The sequence below is a fragment of the Ambystoma mexicanum genome, chromosome 8 (assembly GCF_040938575.1).
Source record: "Ambystoma mexicanum isolate Mex_15411 chromosome 8, UKY_AmexF1_1, whole genome shotgun sequence".
NCBI lineage: Eukaryota > Metazoa > Chordata > Amphibia > Caudata > Ambystomatidae > Ambystoma > Ambystoma mexicanum.
This window is the reverse complement of record NC_090929.1, coordinates 479,573,902-479,600,368: the sequence shown is the minus strand read 5'-3', so window position 1 is coordinate 479,600,368 and position 26,467 is coordinate 479,573,902. Positions and strand designations below refer to the sequence as shown.

Here is a 26,467-nt window from a genome sequence, read left to right as displayed (position 1 = left end):
AGGCCTCAGGGCGCTCACAAGACGCACAACAATAAACATAGAGGTCATCTGGAGGAGGGGAACGCTAAGCTGATTAAGGAACTACCCATTCTTTATAATGTATTCGCTAAAATCACTGGATACCGTGTGTGTGAGAGGTAGTGCTGTCACTGGAGGCTTCCGGCTCCAGTGCATATTAAATGTAACTGTTAGATTTCTTCAGGCAACACCGCAGGGGATCTAGGCAGGGACGTCATTTGGGGGTCACACCTGCGACCCCTGAACTCTCCCTTGCTACCCATGTGGTCTCCCTTGAAAATCCTAAAAAAAAGAAAAATTATTAACATTATTATTTTATTTTTTAATTGAACCTGCTGGGTTGTGGCCAGTGCCATGTGGCTCTTTGTTTCTGGAGTGGCTGGCTTTTCTGTTAAGGCCTCTTAAAAAATACGGTGTTCCACAAGTGTAACACTTTGAGCAGTGCCCATAAATAAGAAAGAATAGGAATAACAAATAATTTGTCTTTCTGCAATTCTATACAATAATTGCTAGACTAATTAAAGTGGTAAAATCTTTTGTTCCATCGCTTCCCGTGATGTCACTTCGGGGTGTGGACAAATAATATCACTTCCTGTGATGTCATGGGAAGTCAAGGGTCGTGTGATGTCACTTCCGCCACCCCTGGCATTTTTGTGAACTGACGTCCCTGGTTCCAGGTGAAGGTGCTTTCCTCCACTGGTGCAGCTATTGCAGTTGTTGCAGCTGTGTGGCTGTCTCTTCATGTTTGTTTTTATTTCTATTTATTTTTATTTCATCTTTATTTTTAATGTAGACACTGATTGTATTCCCAGTGAACTCTCCTGCCTAGGCCGGTGATGAGGCAGTCAGTGGTTAGCGCAAGGGACAGTGGGATTCTGTGTCCACCCACAGCACAGAATTGTGCATTTCAGAACGCAGTAGGCACTTGACCGCTTCCACCATCTGCTTGGTCACACCATGGGGCTATACGCTCACCAAGGCCAAACCTACTAGCCTGTTGGATCAGCTAGAGTAGCAAGGCGCGCCCAGGGTAGGAGAGCACCCCGAAGGACAGGCTGGCAGGGCCCTGGTAGTTCCTGTATGGCTAAATGTCTAACAACAGCCACTGAGTTACATGAATTATGGCCCCCTCTAACAAGGGAGGCCGGAAGAATAAGCAAGGAAGGCCCAAGGGTTCCCAGCCAACACTGAAGTGCATTCACAGGTTGGGGGCTCAGGTTTTACCTGCTCTATTAGTTCTTCTTTTGATATATTTCTGACGGGGATCCAGGGGCCGAAGTACCTCCATGAAGTGATAGGTGCAGAGTCAAGTATGGGAGACAGGGCAGAGTGAACTAGCCACGACTCCCAGGGGAGATGCCAGGTGCTACACTCCATTGGTTGTTTGCTTGGACTAACTTTCCCCCGTCTGGACAGGGACATGAGATTGTTTTGAAAGCATTCCTTTTTGATATTTGCTGTTTCAGATAAAGGCAAGAAAGTACTTGAGAGCATAACACGTTGCCTCTCATAAGCTCTGTAATTTATTTCAAAAAGTCGCTCTTCGCTCGTACTCCTCTGCTCCGAGGTTTGCATGTCCCCTGTCAAAGCTGAGGCTGTGTACTCTGAAGGTTGTGTTGCATGCTGGGTAGATGGTTGAACAGCCAGGTCGACAGCTCCTTGATCTCAATGTATGTTCATTAAAGAGCAACCGCGCTCGGTTCTCAAAACACACAATAGTAAAAGCCTTTTGTCGTCCCAAGGCTCAGTTCACGTTATGAAAAATAAACATCAATTAGAGTGCAGGGAAATATTGCAGCACAGGGGCGCCCTCTTCAGGTAAGAAGTAGAAGGCCGAGTTTAGATGTGAAACTATTTCTGAAAATAACAATGCCAGACACTTTTGTCGGTGGCCACTGAATTCCAACGAGTGATTTTGTTTCTTTTTCCATCCTCTTTTTTCGGTATGACAGGAGAGAAGCCCACCTGAATATATCTGCCGGGGAAGATGCCGAGCTGACCATCTGCAAAAGCGATGACATCCGGCTCGGTAGGTGATTTTACAAGTGGGATGTTGTTTTTAATATATGTCATGTCCCTGCGGGAAAGTGGGCGCAGAAAGGCATTGTACCCGCACCCCTCGGAGGATCTTTTTTTGCCAGGTGTGTCCTGCAGAGTGAGTGAGGTACGCCAGGCGCTGCCTGAAATGTGAAGTATAATCACTATTTCTGTAGCACGCACAATAAACTGAATTGTCTCTAGGCACTTGAATAATAGGTGGGTTTTCATGTATACTAGCTGTACAGGCATGTCACGGGCCAATCTCGCTCGCTTTGCCTCTGTCTCTCTTGCCCTCTCTTTATTTCACCCCGTGTCTACCTCTGTGAGTGAAAAATAAAATGTCAGACACATTGGGCCTCATTACACGGAAGGCGGTAATCCAGGGTGCTATTAGCACCCTGGACCATGCCGGTAAATTACCGGCACCGCCTTGGCGGAAAGGGGATTTACCGCCCCATTCCAAGGTTGGAGGGGCGGTAAATCCCCTTTCCGCCATTGCCCTTCCCCATTCCCATTTCTGCCCCATAGGGCTCTATGGGAATGGGGAAGGCGCTAATTACGGCACCGCAATTTTGCGGTGCCGTAATTAGCTCCGAGGTCCCTTAGCGGGTTGGTACTTAACGCCTGCAAGAAGCAGGCGTTAATTCCTCCAACCCGCAAAGGGACCTCGTAGTACGGCGGTAAGGGTTAACGGTCACCGTTGCCATTAACGGTGACCGTTAACCCTTACCGCCGTCCGTGTAATGAGGCCCATTCTCTCTCTCTGTTAGTATGGTCTGGTACACTCTCGCTGGCTCGCTCTGTTGGTGCAGTCTGTTTCTCTCTCTCTCGCTCTCTCTCCCTCTGCCTCTTCTGTAAGTGTGATCTTGCAGACTCTGTTCTCCCTGTCTCTCGTTGTCAGTGCAGTGAATCCGCTACATGCTAGGCTGCCTGTCAGCGAGGCCTAGTTTTCTTTCGCCTTAAACTCCTATCTGTCTCAGCGTCGCTATCTCTCCTGTCACTCTCCCTGTATCTTCCCCCTTCTCTCTCTCACTCTGTCTCTTACACCCTCTATCTTATTGTCTCTCTTTCACTCTCTCTCTGCCTCTCTGTCTCCCTGTTCTTCTGTAGATCTCTCGTACTTTGCCCCACTCTATGTCTTTATATCTTCCACACTCTCTCCCTCTGTCTGTCTCTCATTTAAACATTTCCTTGGTGCTTACAGAAGAAACAGACCATTGGTTTTAATCTGAGAGGGAATTTTTCTAAGAAGGAAGGACATCGGGAATGGCAAAAAAAGTGTATTATTAACTTAAATTTGCTCTTTTTCATTTCATATGTTTAATTCGGAATCACACCACACACCACAGGTTTTAAAAAAAAAACAGTACAGAGATGATAATGTCAAATAATGCACTTGCCTTTATGCTTCCCGTTTTAACTTCACTATGAGAGATAAGTAAATGCTGCCTGCCCTTTACGCACGGCAAGCAGCGTTTAAAATGATTCCTTTGGAATCTGCCTGCTTTTTGCTGGTGTAAAATGCATACGGATTCCATAGGACATGAAAATGCCAAGTTGGCATGAATGCTGTTGCATACCTATGTCCGGAGAGGAAGGGGGAGGAAAAATCATAAATTATGATCCATGCCGAGCAAAGGATTAAAAATATGCCGTGGAGTGTAATTTGTGCATAAATTCTTTGCATGTACATTTTACTCATGAATGTTACTCTATGCCACTTCGACCATGAGCCCCCTGGTGTTTGCACAGAGAGGGTGGTCTTCAAGGAGCTCCCAGAGGATAGGATGGCACTAAATGAGCATGACACAAGTGTGCATTTCCCTTTCTAAAGTAGGCCCACAGACATGTTGGCATCCAGAAGGGCTGTCATAAGCATGGCAGTTTCTGTCAATAGTAGGGATTGATGTGGACTTTAATGAGAGCTGGGCAGTGGTGCCTCCTATGGGTCAGATGGGCATAAGGAAAGGGAATTATCCTCTCTCTGCAATCTGGTGTTAGTGGACAAATATGCGAAGATATTCCCGCCCACCCTGCAAGACCACACATTTCCAGTTTCCATGCCCAAAGTTAAAGTGCAAGAGTGGGCATCATAGATGCAGAAATCCTTTCATTTTCTGGCAAAATCGACATGAAACATTGCTTGATACAGAGGACTTTCCAACAAGGGGGAAACTTACATTTTCCACTGATCTTCGAGAACATTCCTGTATTATTACTGTTATCGTTATTGTTGTAATTATTGAGCGCGGACCTAGCTTTGGGAAGCAATGGAGCACTTAACAATCATAGGGAGAAGGACAGGATGAGGGAAGCACAGCTCCAAGGGAGCAGTGAGCTAAGAGCGTGGGAGGGCTGGCAATTTGTCATCAAGGGATCTACAAGCAACCGCAGGAGGAAATAGTGGGAAGCCGATCACCCAGTCTCAGGTAGGATGTGCAGTGGATTGTGTGTGGGGCTAGGTGTTAGGGAGGAGCTATTCCTTGAAGAGAAGGGCCTTGAGCTCCCACCTGGGGCCGAGTCTGGTGTTGATGGGGAGGAGGTTCCAGAGTCTTGGCTTCTGGTACTTTCCTTCCTGCACCGGTAGAGTTCTAGTCTGCATATAGCTTTGTTTCTGGTGGATCCTATGCCTCTGGAGATGCTGTGCTCCCCAGTGAGGTTGCTTGGGGACTTCAGGGCGACAGCCCCATAGGTGATGCATCAGGATTTGCAGATACGGGCCTGCAGTGGGAGCCGGTGCACCTCATTGAGGGTGAGGGTTATGTGGTTGAATTTGCAGAGGTCTTTGATGAGTCGTACTGCAGTATTCAGGACACATCTCAAGAGAGCCAGGGTAGTCTACGGAAAGGCCTTCTAAAAGGGCCTTGGCACCACCCAGGTTGGAGAGGACCACGGCTTGGACAGCAGATCTGAAGTGGTTTTCTGGGATGAAGGGCATGCTTTGCCACCGGAGAGAAAGTACTAACCGAGGGAGATTCCATCTTACACGAACAAACACAGGTGCCATGTAGACTTTGCATTCACCTGTTAGTAGAACAAATGAAATAATTTGGCATGTGAAATTGCAGCCATAGCCAGGCAGTTAATCTAAATAGCTCCCATCACAAAAGACCTTTAGTACTTGGAATCTGTAGGCTTTCATTTGGAAAATTCCTTGCCTTTCATGCTTCCCCTGGAACGCGTCATTTATGCTCGGGCAGCTTTCTGGAGTTCTCAGAGTAGCGGGAAAACTAGATCAAACGTTCGTGTGAAGGGGCGTTACTTTTACCTTGATTTTGAAATACAGGGATCTTTTTTGTATGACACTTATAACAACCAACAATAATGTCTGTTCTTTTCAAATAGCACCAACACCAGCGCATTACAAAGGTCTAGCAAAAGAGCGATTTACTTCTTAGGGTAAAATATATTTGTATTTCTCTGAACTGCAGCATCAGACTCCTCCTACATGCAGATCATTGCAATCGCGTTTAAATAAATAAAATAAATAAATAAATCATTGCAATCGAGTTTACGCCAAAATATAATTCGTTTACTTGAAATGCAGAACCAGCATTACAGAAACCACAGGGAAATATGGTAAACCATATTAACCATATTAAACGCAGCTGGGGGTTAATAGAGCGTCACAAGCTGGGTAGCGAAGGTTTCTGTGTGTTTAGGTTCGGGATGGAGAAGTGCTGACACGCAATCCTCTGAAAGTGTCTTTAACCACCTGGCGTCTACAACTACTTTTGTTAATTGGATGAAGACAGGCCAGCAGAGAAAATGGGCAATCACTTAATGGGCTAGTGCAATCAAGAAGCCTGAAGGGGGTATTAGGTCAATAGACCTTTTTTTTTTTAAAAAAAAAAGACAAAAACAAACAAAAAACGATTTCAAAAGACCGCTCTGTGACCGCACAGAGCATTCTTTCTAAATGGAACTATCAGACTGTGCGCGCAGGGGCTGACAGGCACGCCAGGACCCGGAAGCAGCCACCAGGGCGTTCGGGTAAGTTTCTGTGTCTGTGTGTGTTATGTATGTGTTGGGTGTACGTGTATGTGTCTGTGTTTGTTTGCATTTTTGGGGGTGGCTTGGGAGGTAGCGGGGCTTAGGGTGAGGGGTACGCGGTTGAAACTCCCTGATTTGGTCTAAAAACAGGAGAGCGGGTGGGGGAAAAGGTGGGGAAATGTCCTTATTTCCATTTTTGTAGGCCGCCTAAAATCGGGTGTAAAAAATGGGTCTTTTGGTTAGGGGACCTACAAAAATCGAAATAAGGACATAGAACCCAGAGGGTTGGGATAGAGTCAATCACATGCCTGTCCTGATATGCGACTATCTTTGTCACAGCCTTTCATGCTTTTCTATTTCAGAGGAAATAGCATATCGAGGGACCTCCCTGTGTCCCAATACATCTCAGCTGGGATTTGCCCATTGTGTACTAGTATGAATAGAAGCTGGGAGGATTAGCTTATGGCTGCACGCCCTGCTTCTGTGTTTTCTGCTGTGTGATCCTAGACATACTCTTACGAATGCACATTTCTCTGAACAGATTACAAGAACAACATTCTGAAGGAGAAGGCGGATCTGGATAAAGTCCTGCCAGCGAAGAACATTGACTTGGACAAAGGTAATTGAACTGCTGACACACCACTTTCCCTGACCACTAAGTGGTAGGTCTGGGCAGAGCTGCTATTTTTAGACTCGTGCTGTCATGTCAGCAGAACTCGCCACAGGGAATGGGAACATGGGATGGCCCAGACTGTGGCAGAGATGGGAGAGGCGGGGGCTCAGGCGAAGGCACTGGCATCCTCTTATACCCACCATTCACTTGGGGTGTAATCTGGGCTTTGCAAGGCGCCAGCAGAGCATTTACTGATTGTTGGGAGAGAGAAAAGCAGCAGAGTCAGGAAAGCGTGTCCAGGCCTCGCTACATCCCCAAAGTGTAGGCCGAGAGAGAGAGGGGCGGTGGCAGTGTGATAGGCTTTCTGTCGCAGGTGTTTGGGAGTTTTGAAAATAAAAGCTTTGGTGCCAGCAGATGGGCAATGCAGGCAAAGTCCTAGGAAGCACGCACTGTGGAGCACCAGCCAGCAGGGGGCATTCTCTCAGCCAGTTATTTCTTTTAGGCTCAGCCGCTTTTTGTGAACATTTTGGGGCACAACCTCCAACCTTTCCCCATTGTTTTCGATACACTCCAATGTATCCCTTTAGCGATAGGGTTACACATGTTGGGCTGGTCATATGACGAGTGGGTGGGTCACGTAAGTGTACAAACTCACCCATTCGCATAGAGAGCGGTGGACTTTCCTAAGGGTCGATGAAAACCTTGCTCCACCTCTGAATGGTGCCCACCAGATCTGGCACTGAATGGCTTCACGTTGAAGCATATTCTGAACCACCCCTACCCCAAAACCGTCTCTCCACATATCAGGCATGAGATCCGTTAATACCCATATGAAGGACAACCCTTAGCCATGCCTGCATCCAGTACATTTACATACGTAGGTAGGCATGAGCACAATCTGTGCCTGCAAAGCACATAGTATGGAACCCGCACTGGATTCTGCTTCTGCCTGATCCCCAAAATCAGCAATACTTTTCCATCGTCATTGAAATTTCACCCGGTTTTGTGTGGTTTCACTTGGTTTGTGGTGTTTGGTTCCCATGCTAGTTTCGTGTTGCGTGATGAGAAACTTCGCACAAGTCTTTTTTTTAGCTGTGCTAGTTACGTGCTGTAACATGAGACATTTTGCATGTTTGTTCGATGTGTGAAGGGTTCACGCAGCAACACAAGAAACTTTTTGATGGTCTTTTACAGATCCATACTATTTTCCTGAAAATAGCACAAGAAACTTCAGGCAGGTCTTTTTCGATCCTTGGTAGTTTCATGCAGCCGCACGAGAAACTGTGTGCAGCTTTTTTGTTCAATTCGTGCAAGGTTCACACAGCAGCAGAAGAAACTTTGCACAGGTTTTTCGAACCATGCTAGGTTTGCGCAGTGGCACAAGAAACTTAATTCAGCTCTTTTCGATTTATGCTAGGTTTCATGCAACGGCACGAGAAACTTTGTTCCACTCTTTTCAATTCATGCTAGGTTCATGCAGCGGCAGGAGAGACTTTGTGTGGCTTGATTCGGGTTGCAAGACGGCACGTGAAACTTCACCCCGCTCTTTCAGATACACAATTGTGGCGGAATGGCAGATTATGGCAAAACAGATCGAAATCTTTCACATTTCACTTCTGCGGTGGGCAGAACAGAATTTCACAATTCCACCCGGCCCTATACGTAAGAGTTCCTGAGACGTAACAGATGGAGCAAATATGTCATAGCACCTCTGTGCTCACCAAAATCCCATTAACTAATTTCACCTAACCCCTGCCCTTCCTTTCCATGAAACTAAGTATGCTATGGGTGATCAGGAGTGAATGCTTAAATAATATGGAATCATATCTTCATGTTCTGTATTGAGCAAGAACAAATGTGCAGCATTGGAATGTACACCCTGTCAATACGCTCAGAATCTGGAGTCAAACAGGCAATCCACCATACACACGTGTAGTCCGTTCTGACTGTACGTAAGCACATGTGAATGAAAGGTGTAAAAGGCAGATTTCATTCGTGCTATGCCACATTTTTGTCCCTTTGTATGGTGGAGAGGAGGGGCGGAACCCAACTTGCATTTCCACCACCTCCCTTTCTATGCACCATACAAATGCCCCAGCATTTGCCCTGGCATGAATTTTCATACCAGCGCAAATGCTGGGCATTTCTGTGCAGCCCACTGGCTTTATGTGCCAGCATAAAGCACACAAACTCCATAGGGATCCTTTGTATATGCTGCCTGCCATTCACGCATGGAAGGCAGAATTTAATTGTAATTGTAAACGCTGCCTGCCATTATTCATTTACACGGCAGTGTGCAAATGTGCTGGGCAGAAGGTGGTATAAACCCGCAAATGAGCAAAATGTGGCAGCAGTGAGCCGCTTACTTATATGTCTAAACATTGGCTCCTCACCACCAAATTACTCACTGAAGCAAAATGATCTACAGAATATGCATAAACACAAGCTTGGAAGACACACAGGAGAAGTACAAACCATATGTTCACAATGCACAAATGTCATGCAATGTCCCGGGAGGATAGCTCAGCAGCAACATGCCTGCCTTGCAAGCAAGACGACAGGAAGCAACACAGGTTCGATCCCTGCGTCCGCGCTTAGAAACCTCTGGGTATTTAGCGCATTATAAATAACCTATCATATCTTATCATATCAATAGGCTTGGCATGTAGGTCAGCACAGTACACAAATACAACACACACAGAATGTGAGCACACACAGCCAAAATACACTAGGAATCTGCACACACAAACACACACACATATAACCAACAATTTGCAAATACAATCCAATCCCGATGCACAGAGCATACACACACAGAAACCCACTCCAAGGAACACACACAAAGCACATATACGCACAGTCAAACTCTCATAAAAGAAAGTAATTGAACTAATTGGGGAGCACATTTTTTAAATGGGTTGAGGATGCTACCTATACAAAGGTTAAGTATACAAACTTGGAAATGTCAGGGTACAAACAAAAAGTTCAAAGTTAACAAAATGTATAGGCTACTGCCTTGGAAATGACAATGAAAAGGTATAAACACCCAGTTCAAATTAACTAGTATAACAAAACAAACAACGTTTTCACATTTAGCTCACATCCATGCCACAGGTAAAGTGAGTTTTGTAAAGGAGTGTTAGGGTGTGAATTAGGTAAATATGTGGTGTGATTGATAATTTTATTTGGATTAAGAAAATAGTTTATTTTATACAATTTTTTTTTTAATTTATCATTACAATTCCCAAAGCTTATGGACTTCCCTTTTAAATTTGGTAACTTTACATTTGTATACAATGTTTTTATTATTCCGGCAATATATTTAATTGTGTATGTTAGGGAGTGCTGTAAGTACTGCCTATAGGTCTACACTATTGACATGGAAAGTGAAGATATGACAGAATTGAGGTGTGAGTAGGGACACACAACCTGTGAGTGTTTAGTTTTTTACCCATCCATTGACTGCCTTTGGCATGGCCATGCAAGCGCCTATGGCCTTTATCACCTACTCCTTGCCCCTCCCTGCCAACTCCCACCATCCCCCAGAGTTCCCTTTGAGCTAGCTCAGTACTTTTAAGGGGATGTCATTGTTGTTTCTAAGCCGTCTTCTGAAATGTGATGACTTAAATGCAACTATAAAGTACCTCCTAGTGTAATAAAAATACTTATCCATGCGTGCCTTCAGCCACTTCATTTATAACCAATATGTGCGTCCTTGAAACTGTTCATTGTACTGCATTCCCATGAAAAAATTGTATTGGTAAGTAAAAATAAATGTTTTTAAAAAACCTGTATTGTCAAAGCCAGCGGGTTTGGTTCTTGTATAGGCATTAGATAGACATTTGCCACGCACTGCCTTTTCATGCTTAGGTACTAACACTGCCAGCTGTTTCATCTTATGGCCAGATCTATATAGAAAACGATACTGCGCTTGTGCATGGCATAGTTAAGATTAATTGATTGATTGATTGATATTTTATTTCTATCGCGCTCGTACACAAGTGTTTCAGAGCGCGACAGGCAAGGGAGGGGAACAGGGGAGAACAAAACAGCGATCTTACTAGGCCCAGTGACATTGAAAACGCGCAAGTGCATGGGAGAGGGGGGAGGGGAAAAGTGCATGGAAGGGGGGAGAGGTGGAAAGTGCGAAGAAGAGGAGAAACAGATAAATAACAATAAATAAATAATAAAGGCAACAAACAGTGGTAATGCAGCTAGCAATTTGCAAGTGCTAGGTTTAAGGCAGCAGACAGGGTAGGTCTGATAAGTGCAGGAAGAAAAGGGGGGGCTGTATGGGTATAGATATAGACCCCAGTGCAAGGGGTGGCCCGGAGGCAGTGCGGGAGGGTGGCAGGATGAGCAGGTACCTTGGCCCAAAAGACAGAGGGTGGTCAGGTGCACGGTGCCAAGAGAGAACAGATCAGCAGAGGACAGGGGGAGCGAAGGCAGAAGAAAAGAGGAAGGTCTTGAGGTGCTTCCGGAACCAGAGATGGCTCTCCTCAAGTTTTAGAGTTTTAGAGTGGCAGGGAGGCTGTACCAGAGGGAGGCCCCAGCCTAAAACAGAGATCTACCCCCAGCTCATTTCTTAGAAAAACGACTGACCCTGAGTGAGTTGGAGGTAGAGGAGCCACGAGCTCGAGAGGGGAGGTATTTGCAGAAGGATAGCTGAGGATATTTTGGACCGAGGCCCCATAAAGCCTTGTGGACAATGCAGAGGGTTTTGAATTTAATCCTTGCATCCACTGAGAGCCAGTAGAGAGATTTCAGAGCTGGAGAGATACGATCCCAGGGCTTGATGCCAAGGACAAGTCTTGCAGTCCTGTTCTGGATTAGTTGCAGAGGGCGGAGAGTAGAGGTAGGTAGATTTAGAAAGAGGCTGTTATAATAGTCCAGGCTAGAGAGAACCAGAGCTTGAGATACCATGAGCTTCTGGGGGAAGGAGAAGAAAGGCAGAGTACCTCTGAGGAGGTGCAGTCGGAAATGTGACTTTTTAGAGACCTCAGAGATGTGGGCGGAGAAGGAAAGGGTGGAGTCAAAGATGACCCTGAGGTTCTTAGCCTCGCAGGTGGGGGTAGGAGGAGGGCCAAGGGAGGCCGGCCAGAGAGTGAGGGGAAAGGATGGTGAAGGTGTGCCGATAAGGAGGATCTCCGTCTTGCTGGCATTCAGACAAAGATCATTGGCGGCACACCAATCTTGAATGGCAGTTAGGCAATCAGAGATGAGAGAGGGAGAGGAGGTGGCAGAGGGCAGCTTGAAAATGAGTTGAGTGTCATCAGCGTAGCAATGGAAATTTGAGCAGAAAATGGCAATGCAGTGGTTGAGAGTTGCCAGGTATTGGTTGAAAAGGCAGGGCGAGAGGTTAGACCCCTGGGGAACACCACATGTAGAGTGGAAGATAGATGAAAGGAAGGACCCAAGTTGGACCTGGGAGGGTGGATCTGAGAGGAAAGAGGTCAGCCAGGCCAGAGCCTGATCAGTGATACCCAGGTTTTCACAGAGACGGTTGAGCAGGATGGTATGGTTGACCGTGTCGAAGGCAGAAGAGAGATCGAGGAGGATGAGGACAGATGGAATGTTAGAGTCAAGTTAAGACAAATTATCTGTGGGGTTTCAGAAAATAATATTTCCCAATAGCTTTTGAGACAATTAATGAAAATTTGGATACATGGGCAGTTACTTTTGGAGGAATCTTCCCCCACATGGAACATTTCATGGACGGATTCAAATTTGAAAAATACGTTTTTGAAACACCTTTCAACATGGTTTTCCCTTAAGGAAAAAAAAAAAATGTTCAGCCCAAAATACTTTAAAATGTTCTGCTTGCATTTTAAAGATATTTGGCATGCATACAGATCTTGGGGAAAGAAAGATCAATCACTTGCACACCTGATGTAACTGGATTGTAGTTCTATGTTAAGAGTTCAGTTGAGAAGTTTTTCATTTATTAAAGGTGCCGGGGAGAAGCGGAACAGCCCTGGCATATGGGCTGTGTAGTAAGTAGAAAGAAAATGGGCCTCATTACGACCCAGGCGGTAAGGGGTTTATGGCAGCGTAAACAGCGCCGACCCTTACCGCCTGATTCCGAGGTCCCTTAGCGCCATGGCGGATTTAACACCTGCTTTTAGCAGGTGTTAAAATCCATGGCGCTAAGGGACCATGTTGTTAATTACGCCACCGTAATTTACGGTGGCGTAATTAACGCCTTCCCCACTCCCATTATGCCCTATGGGGCAAAAATGGGAATGGGGAAGGGTAAATGGGGATTGGGGACTTACCGCCCCGCCAACCTCGGAATGGGGCGGTAAGTCCGCCAACCACCATGGCGTAAACGTAGTTTACGCCATGGTGGTAAAGGTACGACCCAGGCGGTAACTTACCGCCTGGGTCGTCATGAGGCCCGATATGTTCCCAGTTAGGGAACTCCCATCCCCGGCACACTATCTGAGGCTGAGTAAGCCAAACAATTTTAGTCAACATAATTGTATGTTACAAGGTTTTTTGAAAAAGTATTCATGATTTACATATAAACCGAATTATACGAGGAAAATATTCATTCGATCTGAGAAAAATGGTAATAACAAGTTATTCAATTTTACCCATAAAATGTATTAATCAATAGGAGAGTTGCCCAACGCATTTCGAGATGTATTCTCTTCTTCAGGGGCCGATTGATATTGAAACTTTGAATCTAGTTAAAAAACAGTCAAACATATGTCATGATTATAGATCAACTTATTTCAAAGTATACTGTACAAATTAAATAATCAGTCATCAGAAGTACAAATGAGAGCAACTTGTATAAATCCTTATATTCATCAACACTGATCATTATTTATTCAGAGAGAATGAGGTCTAGGAAGGCCATTTATAGTTCAGTCCTAATTTGGCAGATAATTTCTTGCTTTAGGAGTGGTTGGACAGGGGTCGAATGATATGATGATAATTGGTAATAGGATACTAAGAAGGAAGTCCTAGTCTTAATTAGGGACCTGAATTTAAGTATAGGCAGACCTGAGTTAAAGTAAGGTAGTGTCATTCTTACACTTTGGGTATTCGTAAGTTTCACAGGAAAGAAGTAAGGTTCATTCACATAAAGTGGCATGTGTGTCCATGCGTAGAGGTTAGGGTATAAATCTAAAAGGTAAAATCGAGAAATTCAAATCCGGCATGATTAAATAAGTTTAGTACAGGAAAAGAGAAAAGAATGTAACATACCAGCACAGAAGATCTGGTGCTGTGTAGAACAATTTCGTTAGTGTCTTTAGTCAGGTAGATGAACCTTAGGGACACGCGGTAGGAGGAGCTCAGAACTTGTCTGGATCGTCTATGTATGTCATTAGGGACTGCTGGTCATCACGTAAGTCGACACTACATAGTGTCACTTTAGGGTGAGGCCAGCGGTATAGCGGTCTAGTAATAATCCTAAAAAAGAGACAATATGGTTGAATAGATTACTCCTTGTAGCAAATGAAGTTTAAGGTAATGGAGGTTAAACTATATAGCCTAAGGGTACTTACTTCAGGATGATTAGAGGATGCGTGGGAGTCGGGAAGGCATCACTAGCTCCAACACAGTTGTTGTTAGAATTTCAAAATGGCCGGTTAAATGCATAAGGAACCAGAATGCATAAAGATCTTATCAGGATCTGGTAAAAAAAAAATCGAGCTGCCCAATTTTGCATATGTTTATTTTTTAAGATGAGCTATATTTCTTGCATGGGCAGAATGAACATGCATCTGCTATATGAACTGTACGTGTAGATTACTATACATATGAAAACTCACAGCAAAGTTAGGACTGACGTGGATATGAGTTTTCATATGTATATGAGATGCATAGGAGATGTAAATTGCATACATGCATGAAATATAAAACCCCTGGGCGCCTCCTATACATATAAAAACTTCCATTAAAGTTAGACCTTACATGAATGTGAGTTTTCAGAAGTATATGTGTATCGTCTCGGGAGGATAGCTCAGCGGCAACGTGCACACCTTGGAAGCAAGACGACGTGGAGCAACACAGGTTTGCTCCCCGCGTCTGCGCTTAGAAACCTCTGGGTATTAAGCGCGTTATAAATAACCTATCATATCATATCATATCATATAAATCATTTGCAGAATGAATGTACATCTTCTATACGAAGTGAATATGTATGTGTAGGAAATATACATTTCATACATGTACACTAGTGTACTTATGAAAACTTACATGAAAGTCAGAACTGATTTTGATGTGATTTTTTTTATGTATATGAGATCTATAGGATAAGTCAAAAGTGCAGATGTATGACATGTAAAACTCTTACATGGCTCTTATACATATGAAAACCCATATCAAAGGTCAGACCTCACTTTAATGTGAGTTTTCGTACATATAGCTGGCATATAGGAAATGTGCATTTCACATAACTTCATACAATGAATGCCCAACACTTACACATTGAACACTCCTGTGCCTTACACGACACATGCTTATGCTACACAGTTTAAAGGAATAGCAGGGTATTCCATGCCCAGTTGCGCTGAGATGCAAATTTAAAAAAAAGAGATATGGCCGGCTGCATGCCTAGTAGTCTGTGGCAAACCCTAAACCATAGAGTAGATAAAGTGCATAAGTACTAGCTCTTCCAAATTCCTCATAGATTGGACAGCCAATCTATGATGATTGTGGAGTGAATAAACCCACAATTCTAAGAATTTGAACTACATGGACATTTCTTCCCACTTACTTTTCTTCAAAAATAGTCTCCATCTACTAATTTTGTATAGAATGTATGGCTTTGATTGGATATGTCATATCCTCATCTCAAGTGGGTAAATAGTTCCTTTCAATTTTAGGCCAAGCGCGAAGAGCTAGCAGTACTTTTACACACACACTTACACCATACACTTTTTTGCTATAAACTCTTATGCTGCCCAATCTTATGCCGCACACTCATACACTGTGCGCTCTTATGCCCTGTGCTCTTAAGTCAAATACGCGTGTGGCACATGCTGTAGCAACACATGCTCTAGCACTGCATGCTCTTATGCATATGCACTCATTCCACGCATTTGTATACCGTTCACTCTTATGCCACATGCTTGTAGGCCCAATGATTTTACCCCACACACTTAGGCCACACGCTCTTATGCTACATACTATTAAACCACTCACTCTAATGCCATTCACAGTTTTTAGAAGCACACTTAAGCCAAAAACTTCTACACCACAGGCTCTGCCACACAGTCTTATTTCACACACTCTTACTCATGTGCCCTTATGCAACATGCTCCAGACAAGCTTATGCCTCACACTTTTTGCCAAATACTTTTGCAATGCATATTCCGATGCCATGGAATCTTATGCCACTTACGCCACTTACACTTACGCCACACGCTATTTTGTAAAACGCTTTCGCTTTTAGGCCCCATGCTCCTATGCATTATGCTCTTACACCACACACTCTTATGCTACATGCTCTTCTGCTACACTCTGTCACCCCACAAACACTCATGCTACATATGCTTATGCAACACAATGTGACACCACCCTTTTTTGCCATGTGCACTCACAGCACGCACTCCTATGACACACTTTCTCATGTAACACACTCTTACTGCACACATTCTTACATCACACACACTTATGCCACATACTCTTATGTCACAGGCTTTTATACCGCATAATTTTATTCCATGGGTTCTTATTCAATGCACTCTTACGGCACACACTCTTACGTCACTCACAATTACTCTACACACACTTACACCACATGCACTTAAACCATGTGCTTGTACGCGACTTGTGAATACTCCACACACTCTTAAGCTATACATTCTTATGCCACAAACTCACACAACCTATACTCCCATGACTTACACTCAAACAACATACATTTGCACAACATACACTGATACACCTAACAACCAATATGCCATACACCTGACACATGTAAGACAGACATGCATAAACCACATGCTTATATACCAAATACTCATACACCAAATGCTCAAATGCCATATACCATACAGTATAGTTATATACACATATACACATATAAAGCATAAACTCATATGCCATACACTCATTGACATGAACACATATGTCATATACACATACACTATATACCGTACACTCACCCACCACACACTCATTTCTATAAGCTCAAAGGCCCTATGCCCCTGCACCAGACATTATTATGCCAGAGCTAACATACCAAACACTCATATGCCATAGATGCATGTCTCATGCACCATATGTCATACACGCCATACACTCATACAATATACATACAACATAAACACATATGACAGATACTCATGTGCCATACACTCACACGCCATATGCCATATACTCATACGCACTGTTCAGCCAGTCATATATCATACGTTCACACGCCATAAGTCATACATACATACCACATACCTATAGGGCATACAATCATACACCATATGCTCAAATGACATTATACTTATAGCCCATTTACTTATATGACGTACACTTGTACAACACACACTTTTGCGCTATAAGCCATAAACCCCACAATAAACTACTGGAATAAAATTGAAAAAAGGTTTGAAAAAAGAGTTAAGGTTACCCTAACAAAAAGTAACGTCTGGGAACAGTAGAAACAACATTAAGGTACAAACACTAACTGTATACCGCCCCAAATTCAATCTTGAAACTCGAAGTATAAACACTCACTACATACCATTACAAGTCCAGCCTTAACAGTCACTTCAAATAGTAGGCACGTTACATCAATGTAGTGTTTATACTTTGAGTTACAGGGTTGTGTTTGTAGTGGCATCGAGTGAGTGTTCGTACCTTAATGATGTTTTTTTTCAAATGTTTGTAGACTTTACTTTTTGATACAGTAGCCTTAGCGCTGTTATAAAGTTTTGTTTTCTGTTTTCATATATAAATATGTATGTGTGTGTTTACATATATATATATATATATATGTACATGTAAAACATGCTCTTATGCATTGGATTTGACCCCTGCAGAGCTATTCACATGTCTCCAACTGTTTTTAGTTTCTATGGCGGCTTCCCTTTCAGTGTTTGCATACTTTGACATGTGTGCTAACTTTGCACCTGGCATGAAATGAACAGCCAATGGAAAGCATGCTTCCCAGTTTCATATGGGCCCTCTTCCAGACTAGGCAGTGGGCTCTGGTATGCTGCATAGACGATGGAGCGTATTCCACAGAATTAAAATGTGGCCTCAACATGTCCTATGCCAAGAATCGGATGATCTAACAGGCCAAACATTTCAGCTCTGCACACTTATCTTATGCACTCATTTTAATCGCAAAGCCTAATCCTTTTTCAAGGGATGCTTCCTTGGTCCCTGCTCCTTTCGATGGATTTTTGTTATTCTCTGCCTTGGCATGGACAATGACATGGGAATACAGCCAGTCCCTGGGTTCTTGTGCCACTGCCCAGTGGCATATTTAAGGCAAAGAGTCCCGTGGGCAAAAATTACAGAGGACCACCAAGTGGGCGGGACCTTGAGGTGGGGCCCCAAAGTGGGCGGAGTTGCGCAAAGATGAACTTTAGGGACACATGATTCATTTTATTTAAGTTGTGATTTTTAAGGCCCGAGCGCAGACATCCACCCCATAACTAATATTACAACAAGCAGAATTAAGGTCTGCTTAAATCTGCATTATTTCTTAACTATAAACACTTGCTAGAGCAGAGGAGCGTGCGTTTCTGGAGAGGGGATACGGCGAGAAGTAAACTGCCCAGTCAGAGCCCCCTGGACCGAGCTGCAGAGGACAACTGGGAAGTGATTAACACAGAGTAATAATGGGCACTGTGCACTGCGCGGCAGGCGTTTAAAGCCCATTCATAGATTCATTGCCTCCATTACAGTGTGCTGTGACCATCTTCTGAATGTCGGGTCTGACTGCAATGTGTGTCTCAGAGAGAGACTGGGGAGGGAAGGGGGGGGGGCAGGGCACAGGGGCCCGCTCGCCATTTGTCTGTCTGACGACCGTTAAGTCCGCCACTGCCACTGCCCCAGGCAGAAAAGGCAATGTGGTGACCACTGGGGCGCTTGTACAAACATGGTAACTGTCCTTGTGCAGAGTGCCTACAGACTCCACCTGCTTTTTTGAGGTATGAAAAGAAAAGAAGAACGTATCCACAGGGCACCCAGCCTCTTCGCCCATATTCAAATAAAGTGTGGGTGTAGACCTGGGGGGTAAAAATATGCATACATTTAGCATAATTACATGCAAATTTATCTCATGAATATTAATTAGTGGTATCCTGAAAACCCGACATGGATCAGACCCTTGCGGCCTGGAGTTGGACATCCATGGTGTAGACGCTCACGGTTTCCATGCACAGAGCAGAGGAACACAAGGATTGGATTTCCTGTTCCATGTCCCACTTTGTCTAGTGATCCTGCCTCAAAATGGCAAGGATGCAGTGAAACATGTGCAGAGGTTATTTTCACATGTTTCACCACGTCCGGCCCATTTTGTAGCCTCATGAAAATAAGCGCATACATATTCTGTTACTTAAGCAGCCCCCTGATTGCCAAGTAATGTGGTTTTAAAATCCAGGACAGAGTAGGAATCCGTCACCAGATATGTTGCAGTTTGAGATCAATGTTTCAGAAGTGCGTAGAAGCTAACACCTCTTCTCTTTGTGCCTAGAATTCCGGAAGGAATACTGCAAATGAAGACCGCGTCGCACTCAAGATGGCTGCTGGCTGGCCCAGCAGCTCCTTATCCGAATATCCCCAAGAAATGCGCCAACTGCTTACATGGACTTTTCTTCCCAATTACCTTTCGCTTTTCTGTGAGTATTGGGGCCGCAAAGAGCAGAGGTGGACCGACTGAGCTGGACTTAAAAGCTGCGGGTTCTCTGCGGGCCTTGCATACGTGGACGCAGGGCTCTGCACCGGAAGCTGAGATCCGGCGCTTAAGGGACGGAACCTATTTTCCGCATCTGCGCTGGGGGCTAGCTTGGATATGCTGCGTCCCGCTGGAGGACAATTTCCCACCTGGTGTAATGACACAACTTTTGCCCATAAGTTTCAATTTACCGCATGCCAATCACGTTTACCCAATTCTGGCTTTTTTGCCAAAAGCAATGTTCACGCTGGGACTTGTATTATGTTTCACATTAGAAGTAACAGAACACGAACCCCAGCACACGAAGCAGTTTGCAAAAAAGCCAGGAAGTTGAATGCATTTGCGCTGTAGAAAAGAGTAGGAAGTAAACATTACAAATGACTTACATTTTGAAAATGGCATTATTAAGGAAGTACAGCGATTGGGATCAAATAGACAGCCGATGCAGTAAACAGGTTGTACGTAACAGCAGTGTTTATAGGGGGGGCGGGGGTGGAAGGTATAGTGGTGCATCCACTCTAGCCTTACTACTTATTTATGTCAATTGAGCAGGGTCTTGTGAGAGGAAGTGGAGAGGGTGTTAGTGTGAGGAGACCTAAGGCTAGAGGGAGTCTCCTTCGTCCTTAAATGATCACTTTTTAAATATAATTAAGTCATCTTTTTGAAAAGGGCATGAGCTAGTTGATAAAGTTGTGGGCAATTGCTGGTTAAGTGGGTTTATACAGTACAGTTGCATTGGGTCTGTTTGCTGTGGTCTCCTTTTCTCACATGTACAGCAATGCTGATTATCAATTGGCTATTTGTACCTCTTCGTTCTTGCCTTGTGCGATTATTTCTGGGTTTTCATTACAGAGGACAAGGTTTTATGACAAAGTTATGCATCTAAATGTTTCAGAAAAGCCTTGAGCACTTGTGAAGGGCCAGGATGTACCACTTGTGAAGGGCCAGGATGTACCCAGCCTCCTCTGCAGGTGCTGTGGACAATGCCTCCACAGGAGGAACCGGAAATAGTCGGGAAATAGCCTCTGGAGGGGATGCAAGGCCTCCCCTTAAAGCAGGGGCCTGAAACCTTTGACCCTCCAGATGTTTTGGACTACAGCTCCCATCAGTTCTAGCCAGCACAGCCAATGGTAATGGATCAGGGGGGACAGTTCAAGCCACCCACAGAGCCACAGTTTGCAGAACACTGTCTTAAGGGAACATCCCCTTTAAATAACAGATTGTCATTAGAATGTGAGTTTGTGAAGTAGCTCAGAGGGTTAAGGTCCCGATTCATGGATTTTTTCGCACAGTTCAAAGTGACTTTGGACTGCTGCAAAGTTACTTTTCACTGCCGACACAAACCCTGATTCATGGAACTGTGCAAAGTGTATTTTTGCTTTTCAAAGTCAGTGCAAAGTCATTTTGGACTGCAAAAATGTCTTTGCATTGACCTTGCACAGCAGAAAGACACTTTGCACAGTTGCATGAATCATGGTTCGTGTTGGCAGTGCAAAGTCACTTTTCAGCTGTGCAAAATCACTTTGAACCGTGCAAAAAATGCCATGACTCGGGCCCTTAGTATCTCGTGCAGGGTAATGTGTCCCAGCTGCAAAACACAGGTCACATGGTCACGCCTTATTTTTATCATATGTACAAATACATCCATCTCACTTCCCATTACCTGAATGTTCCGTGACCTATTCGCCTACTTGCCTGACTGACTACCTGCTCGTGCCCTCTTGGAAAACGTCCCTGCGTTTGAGTTCGAGCACCAGCTAGGACTCTGCTGCGATGAAACGTCGCTGGACACAATATGGCTCCTCCTGGCGATTTCGCAAATTGCTCACGTTCCCCACTGCCTGAGGTCTGCATAGACCCTGCTCTCCTGCTAACTCTCTGTTCCCAGGGTGTCGGACTCTCTTTAACTATGAAAAATAACTTGACAAAGTCTGCTCTTTATGTTAATGCGCTTGAGTTTTGTATCCGTTTTTGATTCTAAAGCACCTAGTACTGAAGAGAGGTGCGGTATAAATATAAAAAACTACAATAAAAATATAAATAAAAACGAATCATGGAAATGACGTGGGTGTCAGTTTAGTCATTATGTGCTGATGATATGAACTGCTTCTTAGAACCCACGTGTAGGAAAAAGACTACATTTCAATTAAAAAATGTAAATATTTCACTGCGTCACACATGGTCTGTACAAGTCCGCTGGAAATGGGAAATGAGGGAGAGGCACAAAAGGGAAGTACATGATGGGATCTGCGCCTGGTAGTAGCAGTGCCCAGAACTGAAACGTTTTAGCTTAGTTCCACAGACTGCAACACGGTGGCGCTGTTTGCACATGCTGGTCACCGATGAAGCACTGGTGTAAAGGAGAGTGGCACTCATTTACAATCACCAGCAGATGGATGGAAATCAAACAACTGTGTTTGCATTGTAACTGGGGAGTTGGTGTATTTAAAATACTTTGTCTTTCACAATGAGTAGACATGCCCGGTAGAAACTATGTCAGGCTCTGCTAGTGTGAAGAACAGCTTCTGAGAACCATTTTTGGGATGTTTTTCGGGCCATAAAAAGCAACAACAAAAATATATATAAACGAGGAGCTAAGAAGACAAAGATTTCCATATATTTCACTGTGTTTAAAATATGTCTTCCAGTTGTGGTGTCTCAGAGAATTCTTAATCAGAGGCACCCCTTCCCCCCACCTCCCACCCCACCCGCACGCAAACACACACACATACTATACTGCCCGTGCATATTCTGGGACTTGTACAGGTCCAATTGCTACTTTGTTTTGTTCTCACAATTGGAAAAACCAAAGAAGGCAGGAGAATGCTATCTGTCTTTTTTCACCCAACAATTCACTTCAGTATTTTTATCATGGGGGATTACTTTTAAAATGTAAAGCATGGAAGTATTATGACTTCTAAAAATACGGGGTTGAGAAATGTATGCCTTCCTCTCCCAAAACATTACCTGAAGCACTGGCCATGAGCAGTACGATATCTCTGTAATATGGCCACACGCCGCAGCATGTCTAGCACACGGGTGTGTGGACTAGAGCCATACCAAAGATCAGATCACACCAGTGATCAGCTGTAGGCGGCCAAGGAGCAAAGGGCAGGCCGGGCCCCTTTATCTGGAAGGTGGCCGGTTGCCTGTGCACAGTGTCGGCTCAATAGCTGTCGTAAGTGGCTTTGCTGTGGTCCCAGAATCGACGCAGATCAGACGTTGTCTCTGTGAGATGCGCAGGGATGCTTTGACTGGCCTCTTTCACCGGTGGGTGCCGAACTGCCTTGTTCCAATCCAATTCTGCATGACCCCTTAGCCTCACGTATTGCCTGCAATCTGTGGTTCATTCTGGCTCTCCGACCTCGGTCAAGCACCTTTGAGATTTTGCTGCATTGTTCTTGAACCTAGTCTTTCTATGCATGCTCCCCTAACCGATTCTTCTAAAGCTGTCACTTCCAACATATGATGCCTTGCTCATGACCCGTGCTTATTCCCATGGTGTCGCCTCTCCTTCTACTTTGTCCACAATGGAGTTTGCTGCATTGTTTCCAATTGTTTACCTTCAAAGGACCAATGGTTTTTCTGTGGCACTTTCCAGAGAATTGGCGCTCTTTCCAAGTTCTACAGCGGCATTTTCTGTGTGGCATAACAGTAATATTTGGTGTTTTATATAGCCCATTAGTATCCTTGGCGGGGGAGCCAGCCAATCAGGAGGATGGTAACACGGGCTGAATCTTCTGATCTAGTCTACGTTCCAAGCTTCCTGATGGTCGGTTCCCACGTCTTTTATTTTACCCCACCGCCAAACCCTTTTTTCCCATCCCCACGCCCCATTTACCTCATTGCGGCGGCGGCAGCACTGGCCGCAGCCGCTGCCAAAGCTACTGCTTCCTCTCCTCCACTTTTTCGCCCATCATGGAAAAGGAAGAGGGGCTCTGTACCGCTTTCCCTTTCCATGGTGGCCATCTTTGAGCAGCCTTTTCATTCGGTGAACGGGACGCCACAAGGCAACCCATTTTATGCACTGAAAATACTTCAAATTAGACCCATCCCAACCCATGGCACTGGTGCTAATGGCGTTTTATACCCGTTCCACGGGCTATACTGGGGGAAAACGTCCAGGGGTCCTCGTTTTGCTCAGGCCTTTAACTCGGGCCACCAAGCCGTTACCCCCGGTATAGCCTGTGGAACGCAATTAGCATGTTGTATTTAGTTTTGAATTTAGTTCGAGTTTTTTCCAGCTTGACTACTTAATCTGGTTCCTCTTTGATGTAGATGTTGTTTACAGACTGCCCTTAAGAAGGATCTGACGTCCGAAAAGCATTGGCCAAGTTCACATCTGTCTCCAAGTGGCTGTCCAAGATATGATATATAAAAGAGGACCAACAAAGATTATATTTTGTCTTGTGTATTAATGTACATTTGACACAAAGCATTTTGTATGCATTGAAGTGTGCGGTCAGACCTGAGGAGGCGTCCTTGGTGTTTTTCCAATAATATTTTCGCCTCATGTGTTTTGTGGTTTCTGCTCCTTAAATTACAGTTTAACATGTATGTATTGATATACTAAAAAGGTGGTGCCCACTTCCTTCACTTCTCGATAGTCAATTTGATCATAGTTGGTTGTCTGGTGATTTCATTGGTTTCCTAGGTGGCAGGAGATGGGATCCTGTGGTGCGCCTGATAGTCTTCTGAGGCAAGCTGGTGATCTGATCAATTGTTCAATCGCCCCTGAGAAATACATGAGAAATATCCGCATCCCGGTTGTGTGGTTAATAATCTGGTGAAGGGAGTTGCTTCTATGTAATCTGCTTGACTGTTTATGTGAAATAGTCTGTATGTATGGGTGTAGGTTATAAAGAGTGTTGATTTAGGTTGAATGCAACATCATCCCTTTGTAGTGAGGCAAACAATTTTAGTTTTGCCTACAAAGATGTGGGGAGGGGGGAGTAAGGATAGGGGTGGAGAGGCAATGGTCAGTGTGAGAGGTGAGTGCTACACTTGATCTGGATGCAGCTGACTTTTTAGCATTACTTGATCAGATGCTCCACGAAGAGGTCACCCATAATCTCTTATGAAACATGCACTGGCAAAGCCAATAGTTTTGGCGTTTACTGCTGTTCTTTGCATTTTGCATTTATAGGAACCAGGGTGCAAGGAGGAGGTTGAAAAATTTGAAAGGAGGATGCGATAAGGGGTGCGGGTGTGCAAGAAAATGAGAAGGTAGGGGAACAGAACAAGGGAGGAAACAATAGAGGAAGGGATCCATTGATGATGAGCAAGAGAAAATATGAGCGAGAGAGGTTGAGAGTGAGAAGGTAAGTCGAGAGGTAGAGAGTAGGGGTGGGGTAGGTGGGTGGGCACCAGAGAGAGAGTGTGGGGGGTTGGGTGTGGGTAGAGAGAGTGGGGGTAGGGTGGCCGGTTGTTGAGAGAGTGGCAGCAAAGTGGGGTGAGCGATGTGTGTATAGATTGTGGTTGTAGGGTGGGTGGGTGAGGATAAGGTGGTTGGTTGGGGAAAGTGAAAGTGGGGGTACAGATTGGGGCAAGGTGGATGGGTGCACATAGTGCAAGGTGGGTGGGGGTAAAGAGAGTGGAGATTGTGGGTAAGGAGGGTGTTGGAAGAGAGTGGGGTTAGGGTGGGTGAGGGTAGAGAGAGTGAGGGTAGGGTGGGTAGGAGGCAGTAGAGAGAGTGAAAGTAGGGTGTGTGAGTGGGGGTAGAGAGAGTGGGGACAGGGTGGCCTAGAGAAAGTGGAGGCAGGGTGGGTGGGGACAGAAAGAGTGGAGGTAGAGTGGGTGGGTGGGGGTAGAGAGAGTTGGGGTAGGGTGGGTGGGTGTGGGTAGAAATAGTAGGGATAGATTGGGTGGGGTAGGGATAGTGGGGAAAGGGTGGGTCGGGGTAGAGAGAGTGGGGATAAGGTAAGTGGGTGTAGAGCAAGTGGAGATAGGGTGGGTCATAGGGGTAGAGAGAGTGGAGGAAGGTTGGGTGTGGGTAGAGAAAGTGGAGGTAGGGTGGAAGGGTTGGGGTAGAGAGAGTGGAGGTAGGGTGGGAGGGTGGGGGTAGAGACAGTGGAGTTAAGGTGGGAGGGTGGGGGTTTTAGAGAGAGTGGAGGTAGCGTGGGAGGGTGGGGGTAGAGAGAGTGGAGGTAGGGTGGGAGGGTGGGGGTAGAGAGAGTGGAAGTAGGGTGGGAGGTTGGGGGTAGAGAGAGTGGAGTTAAGGTGGGAGGGTGGGGGTTTTAGAGAGAGTGGAGGTAGCGTGGGAGGGTGGGGGTAGAGAGAGTGGAGGTAGGGTGGGAGGGTGGGGGTAGAGAGAGTGGAAGTAGGGTGGGAGGTTGGGGGTAGAGAGAGTGGAGGTAGGGTGGGCGGGTGGGGGTAGAGAGAGTGGAGGTAGTGTGGGAGGGTGGGGGTAGAGAGTGTGGAGGTAGGGTGGGAGGGTGGGGGTAGAGAGTGTGGAGGTAGGGTGGGAGGGTGGAGGTAGGGTGGGAGGGTGGGGGTGGAGAGGGTGGAGGTAGGGTGGGAGGGTGGGGGTGGAGAGAGTGGAGGTAGGGTGGGCGGGTGGGGCTAGAGAGTGTGGCAGGAGGGTGGGTGTGGTAGAGAGAGTGGAGGAAGGTTGGGAGGGTGGGGGTAGAGAGTGTGGCAGGAGGGTGGGAGGGTGGGGGTAGAGAGTGTGGCAGGAGGGTGGGAGGGTGGGGGTAGAGAGTGTGGCAGGAGGGTGGGAGGGTGGGGGTAGAGAGTGTGGCAAGAGGGTGGGTGTGGTAGAGAGTGTGAGGGAGGGTGGGTGGCTGGGTGTAGAGTGTGGAGGGAGGATGGGTGGTGGTAATAGAGAAAATGAGGGTAGGATGGGTATAGAGCTCTGTGGGACTCTGCATGTGACTTGGAGGTGCTGCAATCTAGGTGATGCCGTCTGAAACAGCTGGTGGTGATTGCTGGGGTCGAAGAGCAGT

At 45.4% G+C, this 26,467-nt stretch overlaps 1 protein-coding gene across 2 annotated transcripts in view; it reads left to right on the top strand.

The window, feature by feature from the left end:
• Positions 1–21,586, top strand: part of MXRA8 (matrix remodeling associated 8) — a 144,125-nt gene extending 122,539 nt beyond the window's left edge. For both annotated transcript variants that reach the window (XM_069610113.1, XM_069610112.1), the window contains 3 exons: positions 1,971–2,047; positions 6,593–6,670; positions 19,323–21,586. In XM_069610113.1, the coding sequence (XP_069466214.1) occupies positions 1,971–2,047; positions 6,593–6,670; positions 19,323–19,348 (181 nt within the window). In that variant the 3' untranslated portion in view covers positions 19,349–21,586. The remainder of the gene's footprint in view (positions 1–1,970; positions 2,048–6,592; positions 6,671–19,322) is intronic.
• Positions 21,587–26,467: the final 4,881 nt, after the last annotated feature.